Source organism: Nylanderia fulva, unplaced genomic scaffold, assembly GCF_048542155.1.
Source record: "Nylanderia fulva isolate GAGA-0341 unplaced genomic scaffold, ASM4854215v1 Scaffold203, whole genome shotgun sequence".
In the NCBI taxonomy this organism is placed as follows: domain Eukaryota; kingdom Metazoa; phylum Arthropoda; class Insecta; order Hymenoptera; family Formicidae; genus Nylanderia; species Nylanderia fulva.
Genome location: NW_028190268.1, coordinates 78,131 through 100,022, shown reverse-complemented (window position 1 = coordinate 100,022; position 21,892 = coordinate 78,131). Strand labels below are relative to the sequence as shown.

General features: G+C 39.7%; 1 protein-coding gene across 1 annotated transcript; it reads right to left on the bottom strand.

The window, feature by feature from the left end:
• Positions 1-17,777: 17,777 nt before the first annotated feature.
• Positions 17,778-21,405, bottom strand: LOC146723357 (zinc finger protein 862-like). The gene is made up of 2 exons (XM_085482440.1): positions 20,275-21,405; positions 17,778-18,266 (listed from the first exon to the last, which is right to left on the bottom strand). The coding sequence occupies exons 1-2, from the start codon at positions 21,403-21,405 to the stop codon at positions 17,778-17,780; spliced, it is 1,620 nt and encodes a 539-aa protein (XP_085338566.1).
• Positions 21,406-21,892: the final 487 nt, after the last annotated feature.

Sequence of the window (21,892 nt, the reverse complement as noted above, 5' to 3'; positions counted from 1 at the left end):
TAAGATTTTATAATTTATTTTTGTTCGTTCAGTTGGCCTATTATCAATTTAGAATTTAATAATTTGTTCAATATTATATCAATTTCAAAATTAGATGATACATGTATAATAGAATTGGAAAGATTTGCAAAAAAAGATTTAACTAAACTTTTAAACGGAAACAAATTTACTGAACCTTTAAAACTTTTTAGTTTATACATATATCTTTATTGTTGGTGATCATTTGCTCTATAAATTTTACATGCTCATTTTACATGCTAATGTACAAAATGTATTCATCAATTACAACAATTAATAGATGTTTCGATAAGAAAAGTAATATAGTCGATGGGATTGTTCGATTAAATGAATTAAAATTATTCTTAACAAAACGAAATTATCCTATGAACGTATTATTTCAGAAGATCAAACCGCAATAATTAATGACTTAGTATATGATAAAAATAATAGAATGATTAGCTTTGTATCTTCATGTAGAGAGAACACATTTTCCAAAAATAATTTTGATGTTAATTCTGTAAAAGATATTGAAAATGCTTTTTCAAAGTGTTGGTTGTAATGCATGTGTATATGGCCCAACTGCTTATTGATAACGCATCAATATTTTGTTTAGCAGTCTTTGTAAGTGACAATAAATTTATAGATAAGATGAATTTTGACGCAGTAGAAAAATTATGTGCTTTCGAGTTACAGAATTATCATCTAATGTTTTGGATAGCCAAAGCACTAAACAATTTCTTAATTAAATATATAAACACATATTAGATTTTTTAAAATAAAAAAAAAATTAAAAAACGCATATACTGTATGCGCACCATTTTTTTAAGATTATGAAGAAAATGGTCGCAAAAAAGTAACTATAAGAGCATCGATAAAAATTTCATAACTTTTATGTCTATACATGCATAAAATTAAATGCACATAGTTTAATACTATTAATTGAAAAATTTTGAAAAAGTAATCAGTCATTATTTAAACTTTAAACCTTGGTTATGCAGCAGTCAATCATGTAAAAAAATTTTAGACAAATAAGATCCATATCTATTTTTTTAACAATTGTCAATTTTAGTTTATTAGGCATATTGAGACGTTGTAAATTTTAAATGAAATAAAAACTGACTTAAGTAAGTTTAATTTTTATATCAATTTTAATTAAATCGCACAAATGATTATCAGAATTTAATTTATTCTAATAATATATATTTTTAACACAAATGAATAAAATAAAACTTAAATAGGCTCGTGAGATTAAAATACAAATAGAAAAAGAGGGCTGAGAGCCGAAGCCGTTATTGTGGCCAAAAATATTTTTTTAAATACAAAGTATTAAAGTAAAACATAAACGTTTTGGTCTTTTTTAGACCATCTTCAGTATGAGAATACAAAATTATTATTTAATACAATAGATAAACACACGTATTAAAACGGAATTCGCACACGTAAATGTCTTCTATGAGAATAATTGTCTTTAAATATAAGCTGCTGGGTTATAATGACGAATAGAGAGACTGTAACGATAATATACCAGAAAAAAGTTAAGATCATAAAAATTAAAACTAAATACAGAAGTTAAAAATAAAATAATAAAATTCTTACACAAAATAAAATAAAAAATTTTTTTATACGTACATAAAAAGAGAGAAGAGTTATGGTTGTAACAACGCTTATTGTCATATAGTCAACAGATATAATTGGTGTGAAAACGACTAATGAAACTGAGAAATGTCTGACACTATTATAAAGAAATCGGTGCTACGCAAGAGGAGACAGAGGAAAGAATAAAGGAAAAGGAACGAAATTAGGGAAGTCTTTAGTGCGGGAGGGGGAAGGGGGAAGAAAGAAACTAAGAAAAAAACTAAGAGAGAAACGCACTGTCATCCGCGAGTTGGCTCTTACTGCCTGTCTTATACCTTTAAATTTATATTTATATTACAGAGCCTTGTTAAAACTCTTAGTTTATACACGCGGGCTTAAACGCGTTTGTTTATCAACATTATTACATATAGCAGAGAAAAGTATAGAATCGAAAGGATCTGAATAGCTCTGATGGAAGAGCAGTCGCCCGGCAAGCGAAAGGTCTCGGGTTCGATTCCCGATTCAGCGACTTTCGGAGCTATATTTTTCTCTTGCATTTACTTATTTCCGTAGAAGGGTGAAAGGGTTATTGAAATTAAATCTCAAATATGAGATTATTTCATATTTTAAATCTTGGCCGTGACCAAGTAAAATTTGGTGCCTTGTGCACAGATACTTAATCCTAACGAAAAATTTAGTTTCGTTAGGATAACGCACTGTCATCCGCGAGTTGGCTCTTACTGCCTGTCTTATACCTTTAAATTTATATTTAATTAAAATTATTTTTAATATAATTTATGTGTAATAAATATATACTTACCGATCGCATATATATCTTCTACATTTCTGTTTGTTCAGTTGCGAGCTCACGAGGCGAGACAGATTCTTTATCCACGTGAAATACCCGACGCTGTTTTCGTCCTTCACGTACAGCAAATTGACATGCTTGTCTCTTTTCTGCTTTGAAAGGCGTAGCGGGACGATGTTTTCGTTCTCGATGCTGTACACGTTTACGGAGATGTCGTTTGCCAGTTCAAATTTTTTAATGTGGTTCACAGTCACTGGAAACTCAATGTTTTGGAGATTCAGCACTGTGATGTAATGCGGATAGAATTCTCGTTCCACATGTCTTTCAGCGGGGTACAGAGCGGCCACCACTGACCATGCGAAACACGCATTGTCCGCTGATTGCACATTAACCACCGCTCTCTTTGTCACAATTTTACGCGGTAATTTGTCGTGACTTCCCGCGCGCATAGGATTATATTTGTTGATATTCACTGTCAAATCGATTATCCGCGACAATGCTTAGCCGCTATCGTGTTTCTGGAACTTTTCTAACGATGCTAGCGTGGGCTCGATAACGCGGTGCTCGTACTACTCGCGTACATCAGACGTGCGAAAGAGTTCAAAGTTTCTAGTGTTGATGCTTTTATTGGCGCGCTTATCACCGGACACAAACTCGCCGTTGAAAACGGTGTTCACCTTTACACTGGCGTGTCTCTGCAGCACATTCTCCACGTTCTCGACTACAATGTCTTTGGCATTTTCCAAAAATTGACGCGGTTCGATATAGTCTACGTTAATTATTGCACCGGTCAGTATACTGGTATCGAACCCTGTATCGATTTCGCGCCAAACGAGTTTTTGCGCGTTATTGCCGCCGCCACTGTATTCAGGCACGGATCCACCGACATATCGTCTCTGCAAGCGCACCTTTGCACCCTCGAGTCGCGCTATTCTAGTTACCAGAGATTGTCTATGTCCAATCGAGAGACGCGGACGCTTGACACGGCTGCGTTCTTCCAGCTCTTCGATAAACTTTTCGCACTCTTGCAGCCATCCAAAATATTCGCCCAAGGTAGCAACTTGGTGGGAACGCTCCAACAGGTCGCGCTCAACATTCTCCGCGTTCTCCATTTTTTGTAAAAAATTCACTTGTACTGCACAGAAATAACTACTTTGCACACTAAACTTTTTTCTCACAGCTATTTTTCCTTGAGGAAAGCATGCGCTCTCATGGTCACCGTACTTTGATTTGACCCGGCAGCATCAGGGTCCTTATTCCGATCAACCTTTTGTTCGTCAACGTATGATTGTTTAACTTCCCCGGTATGCGTATCTACCCGCTGATAATTCGTAGGAATTTTTTCTAGGAAAAATTTAGATAACGTAGATTATAAAGCAGCCGCAGATTTTCGGCGCTTGTTTTGTTTATAAATTCCTGCAGCCGCTGGTTATTGGCGCTGGTATTTCTTCCTGAGATAAACAATAAAGAACCGCCGCTTATTGAGGAGGTACCGCGAGGGTGAAATGCAATCCCCGCGAAAACATGTCGCGAGGTTGCAGGCAGCGACTTGTTTGCCCCCAAACTTTACCCGCTGATATTTCTTAGAAATATACAGATAACGTATGGATCACGTATGGGGGGGGGAGGGGAAGAAACGCAACCCCCCCCTTGATTGTCGGTCCTCGGCAGGCGGCAGCCCTTCTTAGAATTTGATTATCTTAGATTTTCAGAGAAAATTTAGATATCTGATTGTCGGTGCTCAAGCCTGGATTTAGCGGCAGCCCTTCTTAGAATTCGATTTACCAGAATTTTTACCTTATCTTGTAATAGATATTTGATTGTCGGCGCTCGCCAAGCGGCAGCCCTTTTGTTTAACTTTATTTTGTAATATATATCACTGTAATAGATATATATCGCTGTAATAAATATATGTTTATATTTTGTTTATAAACATATCAGGTAACATGATCGCCCCTTATCTGCTGATAAGACTCCCCCGCCCGCGTGACATCATACTCCCTCGCCCCCGAACCCCCCCCCCCTCCCCCGCCCCGTACCCCCCTCAGGGGACCTGGGTTAGAACCCGCCTTATATTCCTACTTATCGAAATATAAAAGCGAAATATACACGGAATTGTAGTTCGTGAATTAAGTAATAATAAAGACAATACAAAACATATACGAAATCACGGTGTAATTGAATCGGAATACATCAACCACATAACATTTGGTGCCTCTTGTGAAGTCAAGGGCCTCCACAAGCAGAGAGAGAGAGGAGATCGGCTCGAGCACGGGTGCCAGGAAGAGAAGATACGCAAGTTACGTAGACAGCAGAATATTACGCAAGTGAATCGTTCGGATAGTGTCACGATGGCTGATAGAGTAAAGCTATTAGTGCAGAAACGTACGTCGTTAAAAACACAGATTACGTCGTCATCTAATTTAATCGATAAAAATAAAATTGACGCCACGACGTTAAAACTTCGGTACACACGTGTAAATCAGTTGTATCAGGCGTACGAAGAGTTCAATGACGAGTTGATTGTGTTAGATCCTAATGCCGCGCATAATAGTGAGTTCGAGAAAGTGCAAGAGCGATATTATATTTTAGCGAGTAGAATCGAAACGATGATAAACAGCGAAGGAACATTCCGCGCGAGTACAAGCACGCCCGACGGTAAAACGCGTTTGAACAACAGCGAGATCACGACGGTAATTAAGAAGCGACGTATAAAGTTACCCGAGGCGCCGTTGCCAAAATTTGATAGAAAGTACGAAAATTGGTTATTATTCAAAAACGCGTTTAACGATATGATGCAGTCGGATTTGTCGGACATAGACAAACTTCATTATCTAAAGACCGCACTCGTCGGTGACGCCGTGAATAAAACGAATATTCTTGCCGTCGATGTGGCAAATTACATAAAGGCATGGGAATTATTAGAGCGGTCGTATGAAATGAAGCGCATTTTAATATCATGACACATAGCATCAATTCTTAACTTACCGGCTCTCGACAAAGAAACAACCAACAGATTGACAAAAATCGCGGACGACGCACAGCAACACGTAGCCTCGTTACACGCGCTAGGAGTCGATATTAATAGTGAGATCGTGGTGCATGTTTTGGAAAGTAAGATACCGAAGATCACACTAGAAAAATGGGAGGCTATACTTGATCGCGACGAATTTCCAAAGGTAGATCAGATCTACGAATTTTTATATAAAACGGCAGTGTGCGCCTCGAAACGAGAGCGTATAAAGGCGGGGGAGACACAAGGAAGATCGTGCGAGGTCGCAATTAAAAAGAGATATCCCGGCGCCGCGAACAAAGCGTTCGTAATAAATACGGCACGTGGTTGCATTATGTGCAATAATAAGAAACATCTTTTGTTCTTATGCGATAGATTTAAGGCGCTCTTGGTCGTGGATCGGATTGAGACCGTGAGAAAGGCAAAAATATGCTACAATTGTCTGCGTTTGCATCGTGATCAAGCCTGCAAATATTCGAATTGCACTATCTGCAATAAGCGTCATAATATTGTACGTTGTTGCATCGGGAGGATCTATCAAACGCGAATAAGACCGACGCGAAAGTGAACGCGAACGTAAATGCGGTATGACTAGACGATACGGACGGCAAGCAAACGACAGAGCGGACGTTGGTATCGCGAGACATAACGCCACAATTAGTGACCAGTGCGATGATTTATGTTGAGAACAATGCGAGCGATGTCATTAAATGTCAAGCGTTATTGGATACGTGTGCTACGGCTAATTTCATTTCGGAAAGCTTAGTAAAACGGTTAAGATTGTCGGCGAAAAAACAAAAGACAACCATAAGCATGATCAATTCGCTTTATACGGCATCAGAGGGCATCGTAGAAATTACCATACGGTCAACGTGTACTGACTTCAGTAAAGAATTAACATGTATTGTGATACCAACCATAGTTAGTTTAATGCCGTCCGAAATTATATTGCGAAGAAATATTAACATCCCACCGAACATTAAGCTGGCTGATCCTAAGTTTCATCTGCCGCGCGCGATAGATGTATTAATCGGATCCGGCGCTACGCTGGCATTATTTTCATTCGGACAAATTAATTTATCAGTCCCGGGACACCAGCTGTATTTACAAAAGACAAGACTAGGTTGGGTGATCGCAGGTAGTATGGCATTGTCGACATCAACGGTCAGTAATACGTGCTATTTAACGAAACTCGAGAGACAATTAGAGAAATTCTGGGTGGTCGAGGACGTCTCGGATACCGCAGCGGGGGGAGATGTTGAATGCGAGCGGCACTTCCTAAACACCGTTACTCGCGACTCGCACGGGCAATACATCATTCGATTACCATTCAAAACGACAAATAAACAACTTGGCGACTCGCGGAGCGCAGCATTGAAAAGGTTAGTGGCGTTAGAGAGAAGGTTCTACACGAACGCAAATTTAGAGAGCGAGTACAATCGGATCATAAAGGAATATTGCGAACGTAAGTACTTGACAGTACTCGACAATGTCGACGACGACGGTTATTATATGCCGCATCATCCTGTGTTCAAAGAATCAAGTAATACGACAAAGATTCGCGTGGTTTTCGACGCGTCCGCGAAGATGAACACGAGTGTATCATTAAATGATCTGTTATTAAGCGAACCAACAATACAAGATAAATTATTCGCACATTTAATTCGGTTCCGGACATACCGATATGTTATGACTGCAGACATAGAAAAAATGTATTTGCAAGTATTAGTACACGAACAGGATTGCTGTTATCAGCGAATTTTATGGCGCATAGACGATATGATAAGGACGTTGCAATTTAACACTCTCACGTTTGGCGTCGCATCGTCACCGTTTCTCGCGATACGAGTTATAAAAAAATTGGTGGATGACGAACATGATTCATATCCTTTAGCATCCAAGATCCTTCAGACACATCTATACGTAGATGACTTGTTAATGGGGACTGATAGCGTGGACGAAGCGCGGGCGATTAGAGAGGAAATAATTGAATTGCTTAAATTCGGCTTTGCTATTCGACAGTGGGCGTCTAATGACAAACGCCTGACTAGTGGTCTTGAAGCTACGGCATTGCATGCATGCTATACTATCGGCAAAGAGCAACACTTAACCACGCTCGGTGTGACATGGCAGGCGCGTGAAGACAAAATACGATACGATGTACGTAAAATCAAATCGACGGATAAGATAACGAAGCGAAACATATTATCGGAAATAGCTAAAATATACGACCCGTTGGGGTTGTTAGGGTCCATAATAATGCATGCGAAAAAATTAATGCAGAATGTGTGGCGGTGTAAACTGAAATGGGACGAATCAGTTCCACAGGATATACATTCGGCGTGGATATCCATTCGACAACAACTAGATTTGATTAATCAAATCGCGTTCGAGCGTAAAATTTCGTTAGATAATAATCACGACATACAGTTGCATGGATTTTGTGATGCAAGCGCCATCGGGTATGGAGCTTGTATTTACGCGCGATCGATTAACGATAATCAGACAACCAATGTAAGGCTCTTGTGCACTAAATCGCGAGTAGCCCCAATAAAACAAATGACCTTGCCACGACTTGAACTTTGCGGCGCGTTGTTATTGTCCCGATTATACAAAGGAGTGAGGAATTCATTACGCGACATACGGCAATGTAAAATCACATTCTGGTGCGACCCGACAATCGTACTTCATTGGATTCGAATGTCCCCGCATTCATTAAATGTTTTCGTATCTAACCGCGTCAGCGAAATCCAAGGGCACACTAATCCGGAGAATTGGCGGTACGTTCGTACAAACGACAATCCGGCCGACGCGATTTATAGAGGTCAAGAACCGCGGGCGTTTTTACGAAACGAAATATAGTTCACGGGACCGAAATGGCTCGTCGAAAATGATGACAGGTGGCCCAAGGAAACTGCGATTAATCGAAGTGCCTGAAACGAAAGGAAATGTATGCGCAATAACGATGTTACAAGAACCAACGATCTTTGGTAGATATTTATCGTATTCTAAGTTAATTAGAATCGTTGCTGCAAAATCTTTTCCTGCTCCGAAACGCCAAGTTCGGACAGGGGAGCGTTCAAGTTAATTATTCTACAAGTTCAAACCTTAAAACGATAAAAATCGGTAACAAAAGAGTTAATTACTCGTACTTAGGTACTTTCGGTAACTCACGGTAAAGTTAGGCGCCAGGCGCATGTGAACACGCCACGATACTAATGAAAACGGTATTTAAGATAACTTCTCAAAATTTAATAATGAGTCGCGGGTCTATAGGATTTTTGTCCTATGGTTGAGAGAGAGGTAGTAAGAGAGACATACACGTGGTGATATAAATAGACATATATATACATATTTGAACACTTAGGACTAACAATTTTACATATGATTAATATAAATGAACAATATAATTACGTAATAACATTAATATAAAGACTAGCGGTATGGATAAAATATAATATCAATATACAGGGTGATTCAAAACAACCGTTTGTCCTTAAAATGTCGTATTCCTGACTCGATTCTAAGACGATTTTTCCTTTGCCAAAATTTTATCCGAAGCTTAGTATTCGAAATATAAAAAGAAATAGTTAGCGAATTACAGCACGAGTACGGGCGGTAATCAGGAGCGGCGCAACACATTATCCGACGCGGGCGATTACGTGAGCGCTTGAAGCGATCAGCAGTTTGTTACACGCGGCGTGTGTGCCTGTGTGTGTGTGTGTACGTGCATACACACACACACACACACACATACACACACACTCTCTCTCTCTCTCACTGATTCTTACCTTGTAGAGATGTTTAATGTCCTTTGACGAATAATGGTTGCCTGACTAGATACAATCCGATATTGACACACTGTGACACATTGCATAATAAAATAATTTTTTTTGTAATAAATTGTATTGACACTTTGACTCACGCACTTGATTAAAAATTATTGTAATAAATAACTGATTACAAATTACAACACATAATCACAATCTGAGAGAATTTTCTCTTAGAATTTGCACTGAAAATTGTGGTAATCGTAGGACAATATTGTATGGAAAAAATTTTATTAGAATTCCTCTAATTAATATTTATCACATTAAAATTAATAATATCTATTAAAATAAAATATAAAATATGTTTGATTAATTTTACTATACAGTTTAGTAAAATTAATCAAATATTTCATATTTCATATTTTATTGTGATAGATATTATTTTTAATATGATAAATAATAGTCAGAGAAATTCTAATAAAAATTTTTCCGTACCATATTGTCCTACGATTACCATAATTTTCACAGTAAATTCTAAGAGAAAATTCTCTCAGTGTTTTGATTAATTATTAAAAATTACTTGTAAAAACGCGCGCGGCGCGCACAGCACACGTTACTCGATACGGACGGCAATAGTTTACACGGCAAGGACGCGACAATCATAATTCTCACAGATTGTGATTTATCACAATAAAATATAAAATATGTTTGATTAATTTTACTATACAGTTTAGTAAAATTAATCACACATATTTCATATTTTATTGTGATAGATATTATTTTTAATGTGATAAATATTAATCAGAGAAATTTTAATAAAATTCTTTTTATACCGTATTGTTTCACGATTACCATAACTTTTAGGGTAAATTCTAAGAGAAAATTCTCTCAGTGTACCGATTAATTATTAAAAATCACTTGTAAAAAGGCACACGTTACTCGATGCGGACGACAATAGTTTACACGGCAAGGACACGACAACAGACTGCGGTGACGGACGACGCGACGCGTCGCGACACGTCTAGACGATAACAATCACGCGGCGTTGCCGAACGTGTGATTGACGCGAGACGCTATCATGTATTAAAACGTATAATAATTATGTTATTAAAAAAAGCATATTATAATGTATTATAATATGTTATGCAACGTCTTTTCCTGTGCCGAAACGCCAAGTTCGGACAGGGAAGCGTTCAATTTAAAGATTCTCCAAGTTTAACTAATAAAACGGTAAAAATCGGTATCAGAAGAGTCAATTCTTCGCCCTTAGGGGCGTTCATTAACTCACGGTAAAGTTGGGCGCCAGGCGCGTGTGAACGCGCCACGATAATACTGTGAACGGTACTTAACGTCACTTCTCCAAAAGTCATACAGAGTCGCGGGTCTATAGGAGTGATGGGTCTATGGTTGAGAGAGAGGTATAGAGAGACATACACGTGGTGTTAGAATTTGACAGATATATATATTTGACACTTAGGATTTACAATTTGACATCGGATACATACAATCGGATAAAATAATTAGGTAACAAACAGTAATAGATAAACTAGCGGTATGGAAACAAAAGTATAATATCATAAGATCGGCGAATATCGGTATTTTCGGAATTGACTTACAAAATTAGTATTAATTATACAAGGTGAAACAGTTTATATAATTTCGCGACAATAATATACAAACGGAATAACAAATACAAAATCGGTAAACGTTATGATGGTCTAACTTATTTTCGCGGGCACGCGGTATAGACAGAGGTCACAATACGATACTCCGAGACACGGCACGGTATGCACAAAAAAAGATAACAATTAGATGACGGAAATTTCGTGACTCTTTCGCCCGACTTTCTCGCCGAGTCGAAAACAATGAAATAGTTAACAAACTCGCGGAGACGGCTACACGCAAATTCCGAAAATCTAATAATTGAGCCTATAAAAAAAACGTGACTCTGAATATCTCGGTAACCCGAATTTATAATAATTACTCTCGAGACGATGGACTGTCGGCGGCACTTTTCGGAGAGGGCTCGGCTCGCGAAACGCAAAGTCGGCTGGCCCCGCGATACGATACTCCGAAAAACGAAAAGAGAGAGTCCGCTCTCTCACACACAAAACGATACGAAAAATGAGAGAGTGCGGTACTCACGGTAATTACGATACACGATCAATATCTACGGTACCAACCAACACGTAGCTACGACTACTCGAGAGGCGGCTTACAGTTTCTGGCGGTGAAGTCGAGTCCTCGGGTCGCACTTTTGGAGTCCTGGAGTCACCCTCTCTGGTCTAAGGCACACCGAACAGTGGAGACCGGGCCTCGCGCGTCTCGGTACCTTCTTTTTCGCGCCGATCTTTTGCGCATTCCCTCGATGATAGGGTCGATGGTGGGAGCCCTAAGGTCTCCCCCCGCCTCTCCCTTTAGCTGAGGTAATTCTCACGCCGGTAATGTATCGCTGGTTGAGAGGATTTTCCTCCGGGTTTCTTCCCGCGGCATCTCTCCTTCGGGAACAAGCGGGAGGCTGGCCGGGCCCTCCGTAGTCCCCCTTCAGGATCGGCCCTGTGGTTGCTTTGGCTCCCGGAGTCCTCTCGGTATCTATAATGTTTCAACGCCTAAATTCTGCGCGAGATATATCAAAGTAAATTACGAATACTTGATACTTAACTGCGCGAGGTCCCGCGCTCTCTCTCTCCTACGCTCGCTCCATCCTTCTTTCGCGCTGCGGCATTCTCCTTCTCTCTCTTGCTTCACATGTCTCTCTCCGGCCGCTCTCTCGAGCCGTCCTTGTCGCTCTACCTACAAATCGTGTCGCACGCGCATCGACAGGCCGATGCTGCGTGCAACTGCGATTCTCGTAAGGAATACGGTAAAAACGGAAGACGGAAAACGATGGATCGCACCCTCCCCGAAGTGAGGGGCGCTCCAGATCTCCGCGGCCTACCCGATCGGGCTTTTCGCCCTTGTGACGGCGCTCCAAAAGCGTCACGTCACAGTTATAATACATTTTTTTTAATGACTTAACATTATCCGCCCGTTTTGTCCTTTCTTTTTAAGCGAGACGTGAGAAAAATTATTGTTTTTTTATTATGTTTTGCGAACAAGATGTTCCATGTATAAATGTATTGGTCGCTGAAAAAAGCGGATTAATTTATAATAGGTGCTCAAAATGACCACCATCCATCCTTATGCAAGCTCTCATGCGTTTAAGTAAATTTAATTGGACGTTCTCCATTACTTCCTCTTCGATATTCCAAATTACATATCGCAATCTGGTTTCCAAGTCGTCGATGTCCTCGGGAACCGTTTTGTATATTGATTCCTTACAGTATCCCCATAAAAAGAAATCAAGAGGATTAAGGTCCGGGGATCTTGCGGGCCAACGTATCGGGCCATACCGACTCATCCAACGTTCAGGAAACTGCTCGTTCAAGTAGTTTGTTACAATCCTGGCGTTGTGTGGTCCAGCACCGTCTTGTTGAAAGAACATTTTATTTCTTTCAAATAGTGGCACTTCTAAAAAATCAGGCAGATTTTCTTCCAAAAGTTCCACGTACGTGACTAGTACGAAACTAGTCTCCAATAACTCGTCTAAGAGTCTTGACGTGTTGTCAAACCGACACTATGTTCGTTCTTGACATCTTAGAATTATAATTTTATTTTTAATTTTACAAATCACTTGATAAGGACTCAAAGAAAGGTTGAAACGTTGTGATTGAATAAATAATATTTGCCAGTACAATCGAGAGAAGATTTTTACCTTTTTAAAAAAAAAGAATATTCGTGTAAAGAAGAGAAAAAACAAACACAAAATGATAAGAAACAAAAGTAAGAAAAGGCAAAAAAACGAAAAGAAAAGAAAAAGAAAAAGAAAAAAAACGGTAACAAAATCAAAAAACAAAGATAGAGAATTTATTGCTGTAAGAGCCAATATATAATGCTTAGCAAATTTGCCAAGATGAGGAACTATCTCAAATCGAGATTTTATAAGTTCCCCTTCCTTCCTAACAAACCTTCTAAATTTCCTAAAATTAATAAAGACGAGAAAAATATATCGGTCCGAAAAAGTCGGCTGAATCGGGAATCGAACCCAAGAAAATCAAAAAAATTTTTGGGTTTTCTCGGCCATGACTCCCGCCTCGATCCGCAGCCCTCACGATGTCCTTAGAGGGATTGTCCGTTCGTGTCGCGGGCCCACGGCTACCCGTTCCGCGTCGGCGAGTCCTCGCGCGTCGGCGACGGCAATCGGGGTGCTCGCGGTCCCCTCCCGGCCGTACACGGCTCTGCCCGGCGGTAGTTCGGGCCGCAGCGGGGGCATTGGCGCAACGTTACGCCCCGCCACCTACACCGTAACAGTAATCGTGGACCCGCCTTAGCGGACAGGCCATGTACGCGTGGGCCTGGTTTCCACAATTCCAGCACCCACGCTGCAGCTCGCGGATCGGTGCCCCCCCGGGGGGGACCGATTGCGCTGCACTCGCCCAGAGCGCACCCTCGGTGTCCTCCCCGGGGATGTTGCCCGCTCCGTCGTCTGCGGTGCTGGCGGCGTTCGCGTCTCCGGTTCTCGGCGAGGCTCGCTTGACGTCTGAGCCGGAGTATCCCGCGTCTCCGGGAATTCGCGCACCACCGCCCCCTCGGTGGTGTAGATGGCCGCTTGGACCTGCCCGGCCGTATCCTCCAGGTCTAGCCAAAACCCTTTATCGTGGCGCTCTATGAACGCCACGACCTCGGGGTGTCGCCTCCAAAAATTCCGGGGGTGCGTCCGGGCCGCCACTCGCCCATAACACTTGCGCGGCATCTACAAATCGGTAACCGGAAAGTGACAAGCCTCTATGTCCTGTATATGTAATTTACCTGCGGGCGTCCCGTCCAGTTGTGCTAATTCATACACAACCGGGGAGATCACCCGCGCTATCCTATAGGGTCCCTGAAACCTGTGAGCTAGTTTTGCTGCTATTTTATCCGCAGCGAACGATAAGGTATGTTGCCGCTTTAATACAAGGTCTCCCACCCGAAACCTTCTATCTCGTCTACGTAAGTTATAGTGGGAGGCCTGTTTCTCGTATGCTTTATTCAAATTTTCTATTACCCATTCGCGCAACGACTGTAACTTCCGCATTCGATCTGCCCATTTTTCGGTATCTTCTACGGTAACCTCGGTAGCGTTCTGTGTGCGTCTACTCAGGGAGTAGACCGGTACCAATTCTCGACTCTAATTCAAGAAAGCGGGAGACGCTCCCAGCGACGAGTGACACGCGGTATTATATGCGAAACGAAATTCGGGAAGATGTTCGTCCCACTCGCGATGATCTTTATCTATAAACGAAATGATCATAGTTTTGAGGATCCTATTCATTCGCTCTACCGGATTAGCTTGAGGGTGGTATGGCGGTACGGTAGTATGAATTATGTTGTGTTGTGACCGGACGTATGCGAGGGGATCCTCTTGCGATTTATCGGCTCCAGAAAAGCCCCGCTTTCACCTTGAGTGGTCGCCAGTTACTTTAACTTTAGGAAATAACAAGGTTTGCTGATGCAGATGGTCCTTGCCGCAACGATGTGAAGTGCCGCTGCGCCTCAATCGTCTTTGTCGGCTGCCGCGCCGCCTTTTGAAAATGGCCGCTGGACTCTAGCAGGATTGTACCTGTCTTGGAAACGACATACCTGCTACGTCGAATCCGCACGACGTACTGGTGACGTCGTAGCTGCAATCGGCTATCTCCTTTCCTTTATTTCAGCTCGTCGAGGGATTCTCATCGCCGTCGCTGTAGATACTGAACCGGAAGGCGGATCGTCGTGGGAGTGAATACGTAGGTAAGTAATAACTGTTCTTTTTAGTTCCAGGTGGTTTATTCCGTAGAACTCAGTAATCACTTTTGAAGACCGTACGCGTACATCATGTTTATTAAACGACTAACGACTGCAACGAACTTTCGCGTTACATCCGGACGAAGGTATACGATTCGCCGTTTTGCTTTCACCAGTTGATACTCACTACTTGACTTACGAAGCTAACTAGCTCGTTTACCGTTGCCGTTCGCCTCGAGTGGTGGTCGCTCGCGCCTTATATACTATCGACGCGTCGCGCTCTCGCCCTTCCACTCGGCCGCTGGCCAATCGGAGGTGACTGCCCCACCGTGGGGTTCGGAACGAATCCCGACGCTCGGGTGTAAAGTCGGCTCCGCGTGAGTTAGCGCTTTTGCTTTTCTGACGTTAAAGCTTGTTCGTCCAGAGTTCACAATATATTAACTTTTGTTGGAATGCGTTTAATTTTATGTCGCGATTAGAACACATTATTACGCGTTAGTTAACCGCCTTAAACTATTTATATAATAAAGTTCAATATAATTATAAATATTTTAACGTAGGTATAAATATTTTTGTAAATAAAATTATTTCGCATTAACTCAATTTAAACTAAATTTATATAAAATTAAAATACGCGCATGCTCTTTTTATAACATAACTAAATTTGTACTTTTGTTTCATGCGATATAAATAATTATTAATTTATCTAATAAGCGTATAACTAAAAAACATATCACCGAAGTGTTTAGACTTCACTTATTATACCTACTTATTGCTATTATAATTATTAAATATTTTTGGTGAGTCCAACGGGTGTCCATTACGCAAGTATCCGATTTTGATTACTACGAGTTGTAGGCCGTTATTTATGTGTGATATATGTTCTGGTGGATCGTTTATTATCACATCAATCATTTAGAGATGTCCATTAGAGTATTTTACCGCCAGCCTTCGACTTAGGGTCAGAGGTTTGCTGGACCGTTGTTTTATCTCTAGATGACCTTGATTTCACATAATGAGTACGATTTAGGCCGACTCGTATCTCCATGTACTTCGGATCTGGTTATGATCATTTGCGCGATCAAACGCACGTTAGACTCTTTTTATGCATTAGATTTTGTTTTATTATATGTCCTACTTAAGAATCTAGAATTAAATAAAAATATGATTTTTATGGATGTTCAACACTTACCATAACGATCTTTGTTATTCTTGGGTCTGGACTGGATCTGACGACTGGCCCGCACTCATGATACCCATCTACGTGACGACTAGTATTAATTGGAAGTCTATCGTTATATGATAGATTATCTCCCTTATTGATTTTATATCAATTTTGTATTAATGATATTGGAGCGTTATGTAATAACGGTTAACGTCCATTGGGTAGTCAGGAATGCGAAACAGTCGAGATCGAATGTCCATCAAAACTTAAACTAAAAATTTTGTTTTTGCGAGTTGATCGATATACTTAACTTAGACTCTTATTCCTAATTAGTTTATTTACATATATACATCTTACAGGTCCGCATCTATGTCTCGGTGAGGCGTCCTGGTAGACTTCGGGCTCTCGTCTGGGTTGCAGTGGAGTCCTTGGGATATCGGTCGGATGATCATCACGGGTAAGCAGCTTTGGATCGCGACCAGTGGTCGGTCGCAGTGTTTCTCCGCGAACGTCTTCATAATTTTATTGACGAATTCAGTACCATTGTCCGTCAAAAGAAATCGCGGCGCGCCCCACCGGGACACTACTAAGTCCTCGAGAGCCTCGCAAATTTTTCTACCATTGGCCGCTCTTAGGGCTTTGCACTCAACCCATTTCGTAAATAGGTCCTGTACGACCAAAAGGTATTGGAATCCGGCCTTGCTACGCAGTAACGGACCCACGATATCGGCCGTCCGCGATGTGGCGTCCCATCAGACCCGCCGGACCTGCCTGGTCAACTTTAGTCCGCTGACACAGGTCGCAATTTCGTACGTATGCGGTAACTTCGCAAAACAAATTCGGCCAAAAATACGATACGGCCACGCGTTGAGAAGTTTCTTCAACCCCCAAGTGTCCCGCTTGCAGCATGTCGTGCGACTTTCTCAGGGCCTCGATACGGTATTCTTTCGGTAACACGAGCTTCCATCGGTCTAAATTTTCCACGATATCCGAAATCACGCGCTTCGGTCTCAAAAAATATAGCCTACCGTCCAGTACCTTCTATTGCGTGAACCTACTCGGAGTCTCAATGATTTCCTTTAATCGTTTTCGGTACCACTCGTCCGTAATGTTCTCTACGTCTATCGTCTCGATCGCGGTATTCACCAAAACGTTATCTGTTTTGGTATCATTTCGGTATCTTCCCCCTCGTATATTCGTGATAGGGCATCCGGTACGTGATGCAACGCTCCCTTACGATGTATGACCTCGTAGTCATACTCTAATAATTCTAACGCCCATCTTGCTAATCTACCCTTTGGATTCTTTAAATTATGTAGCCAGCGTAAGCTACTATGGTCGGTAATTACGGTAAAGCGGTATCCTTCGAGGTACGGTCGAAACTTCTGAATTGCCCATACGACCGCTAAACATTCTTGTTCGGTAACCGTGTATCTCGTTTCGGGATCTGCCAGTGCTCTACTCGCGAACGCTATCACTCTCTTCCCCGTCTATTGTCTGCGTTAACACCGCGCCTAATCCCACCGAACTCGCGTCTGTCTGTAGTATGAACGGTATCTCAAAATTTGGACAAGCCAATATCGGAGCGGTAACTAAATGCCCTCGTATCTGTCGAAAGGCGCGATCCTGATCATCCCTCCATTCTCAGCGCCTGCCCTTCTTCAAAAGACGCGTTATGGGCTCGCTGAGCGTCGCGAACTGCGATATAAAACGACGGTACCAAGATGACATTCCCATAAACCTTCTTAACTGCTTAATATTTCGCGGCGCGGGATATTCCAGGATCGGTCGCGTCTTTTCGGGATTCACGGTGAGGTTTTCTCGCTGTACAATAAACCCTAAATAGCGCACCTGAGAGCAACAAAATTCGCATTTGTCCGGGTTAACGGTAAGTCCGGCGGTAACTTTCTTTAACCAGACCATATACTCTTCAAACGTAGGCATGACTATTACGATATCGTCCAGGTACGCGAACGCGTGAGGTTCCATTTCGGGGCTTATTAACCGGTCTAATAAACGTTGGAAGGTAGCCGGAGCCCCCGTAAGACCATATAGCATTCGCGTAAAATAATATAATCCCATCCCTGGAACACTAAATGCGGTAACCTCTCTACTATTTTTGGCTAACGGTATCTGAAAATATGCCTGACTTAAATCGATAGTCGAAATATATCGAGCCGATCGTAACTTGTCCAAAATCCTGTTCATATTTGGCAACGGATACGCGTCTTTCTTCGATACCCCGTTGACCTTTCGGAAATCTAGACAAAAGCGGTATTTACCGTTCGGCTTCTTTACCATCACGATAGGATTCGACCACTCGCTATAGGATGACTCTATGATTCCCGTCGCGAGCATTTTCTCAGTCTCCGCCCGTATGGCTTCCTGTACTTTCGGCCAGTGTTGTGAGACGAGCCCGGTTTTCTTGCGCATGCGCGGCGAACGTAGTATCAGTGAAGTAACTTCATATGTAAAAAGGTGTACCGTTAGTCACCCGTATAGTTGTAAGTTATAATTTTGTAAATTTTTATTAAAAAAAAGATAAACAAGACGGAGGGATATAAAAATAACTTTAAACAAAATATATAAAAACTAAAAAATTTTATTTGGCAGAAAAATTATGGAATACTAACATTTGTTGCAAGGGTAAGGGAAACTGCCAAAAACCTTACCAGTATTCAAAAAACAAAAGTACATTTATTAAAATACAAAATAAAATTATTTTATAAATATAAAAATTAAATTTTTATATTAATATTTAAATTTAAAAGAAAATAAATATTGCGTCCTAGATAATAAACAATAAAATAAAAAATATTTGCCATAACTTTAAAACTAAAAATTTTATAAAATTTATAAAAATATTAATTCTATATAAATATTTAATGGCTTACATTTAATAACTTTATAATAAAAATATCTTAAATTTATTAAATAATAAAACTAAAAATAATTAAAAAATAAAAATATTGCACTATCTTTGGCAAGAAGAAAATCTGGAAAATAAATAAAATTAATATATACATCTATGTAAAAATTAAAATATTACACTTCGCATCTTTGGCAAGAAGTAAATCTGAAAAATAAATAAAATTAATATACACATATAAGATACATATATGTAGCATGCATTAATAAATCTTGGCTAGATGTTGCAAAAAAATTAAAAATAAAAAAGCAAAATTAAAAATTAAAAATAAAAAAGCAAAAAAAATTATAAATTAAAAAACAAGCATAATTAAGCACCATCAGATGTGCCTTTTTCTCCGTACAAATTTTGAGCATTATGCAGTTCAAGATGTCTTGAGTTAGGTTGAAAATTTATACAATTAATATTTTTTGCTTGAAAACTGGACCGAACTACACAAATAGAAGAAAGTGACTTATTACTTAAACGATTTCTTTTTTTATTTTTTACATCGGTTACAATAGAAAAAATTCGTTCGGCCTCAGCATTTGAGTGGGGAAAAGAAAGAACTACGTTAACTAATGATTCTAAATTTGGAAACATCTTTTCCCCATCGAAATTTGTAGATTTAAAAATATTTTGCCACATTTCATCTATTTCTAAGCAAGCTAATTCTTTTTTCCGGTCTTCACTAAAACTTGATGGCAAAATTCTCCATTCAAAAGCTAAATCAGTTATGTCAATATCATTCAATATTCGCTTCGCGATAAAAGTTAAATCTTTAATTTTTAATCTACCTTCATAATACAAAGCAATTTTTGGATCTAAAAAAGTTAACTGTTGAAAAAGTGTATCTTTAAAAGGCAAACGTTTAAGCATTTCTCGAACTGCAGTAATGTGAAAATCCAAACATTTCATTCTAATTTGTTGCAAACATTCCAAAGACAATGTATCCAAAAAACTCTCACATTCGGGCCCTACATATATATTTTCTAAATTTTGAATATGATTTTTATTATCTAAATCTAAATTATTAATATCTTTTAAAATATCAAATGTAACAAAATTTTGAGCAATTTTTGAAATTAACTCCCGACTACTTTCATATAATTTATGTATTAATATATCACGCGATTGAAATAATGCATTAAAATTATTAAAAAAATTTAACGAATATTTTAAAAATAGTAAATATGCTTTAACAAAATCATCGTTTAAGGATTCTAAAATTACTTCGGCAGATTTTAATTTATCTTCTACTGACGCTAAAAGAAAATAACTTTTTAAAACTTCCCAATTATCGAGAAGTCTAACAACGCATTTATGTAAACAAAGCCACCTTGTTTCCGATAATTTTAAAATTTTACTTTTTTGTACTTCAAAAAAATTTTGAAATTCGCCCAAAACTGCACATCTCTTCGCACTGCCCGAAATATAAGTGGCAACTCCTCTAATTAAATTTTCGCAAGAATTCGGTAAATTTTCACACGCTTTACTAGCTATAATCGCGGATGAGTGGCAAATACAATTTAACGTTACTAATTGCGGTACTTCTACTTTAAGACGAGACATAAAAGAATTATTGCATCCAATCATAACGGATGCATTATTGCACGCCAAGCCAACAATATTTTTAATCGGAATTTCTTTTTCTTTTAAAAAATTTGTAAATATTTCAAAAATTCTACTCGCGGAACAATCCGTTGCATCTAAAGCTAACAATTTTAATAATTGAGTCGTGACTTTTTTATTTAAAGGCGAAACATATTTTACGAGTAAACACATTACTTTAGTATCTGATATATCCGTACTTTCATCGATCAAAATTGAAAATTTACATGTTTGCAAATATTGAATAATTGTCTCGACTTTGCGTTTTGCTATAACATTTTTAACAATATTTGCACACTTATTTCGAGCAAGTGAAAGATCTTGCACAACTTTGGGCTCTATGCAAATATCTTTTAATAAAGGAGTTAAATGATCCGCGCAATAAAAAGCTACGTTATGTTCAGCAAAAAAAGCAGATAATTTTATTTCGGCGCGTTTAACTTTATCTTTATGTGACAAATTACTATTAACACTAACGGTGGCTTCAAAATTAGACAAATTTATATTTTTTATATGTTTTGCCGTCTGTGAGTGTGCAGTTAAATTTGTTTTGCAACATCTAATGGCCTTATTACATGCAGTACAAAGCGCTTTATTCTGAATGTCAGGATGAGGAGTTAACCACCCTTTAAAATTATTTTCATCTAACCAAGAATTTTGAAAATTTCTAAGTCTACGTTTCTTGATAACTCCTTTACCAATATTACTGCTACTATTACTACTACTACTACTACTGTTATTATTGCAATCCATAATTTACATTTACTTACTGGTATTCAACTTCTTCCGTTGGGCGAAAGCTTTCGCGTTGTAATCCTCTGTTGGGCCAAAGCTTTCGCGCCAATTCGCGCCCATATCCTCTGCAGACAGTCATCTAGATACGTGTCTGTTAATACTAGCCTAACAGACAACATGGCCGCGCATGTGCGAGAAAACCGGGCCCGTCTCACAACACTGCTTTCGGTACTAAATAGCAACGTTGCTTAATCGGGGGGCTCGAACCCACGTCTATCGTGTGTTCTGTTAATGCGGTAACTCCGGGGGTGTCCGTGATTGGCGGTAGCGTTCGTAAAAATTTTCCCAGGGTTTGTTCTTGCGTGGGCGTCAAGTCGGATAACCCACAGCACGATATCCCCTGCGTACTTTCGGTAGTGAGGCGGTAACAAATGTGTGGCGTTTGCGTAAAATGCCATTCGCTTGTGGCAAAATCTATCACTATGCCGAACTTTGTCAAAAAATC

Excerpts from the sequence above, each read along its gene's own strand:
- LOC146723357 (XM_085482440.1), bottom strand. The coding sequence starts at position 21,405 with ATGGATTGCAATAATAACAGTAGTAGTAGTAGTAGTAATAGTAGCAGT. Across the intron at positions 18,267-20,274 it reads ATAAATTAAAATCTGCCGAA|ATACCGTTAGCCAAAAATAG; the intron begins GTAATTTTAGAA and ends GCATATTTTCAG.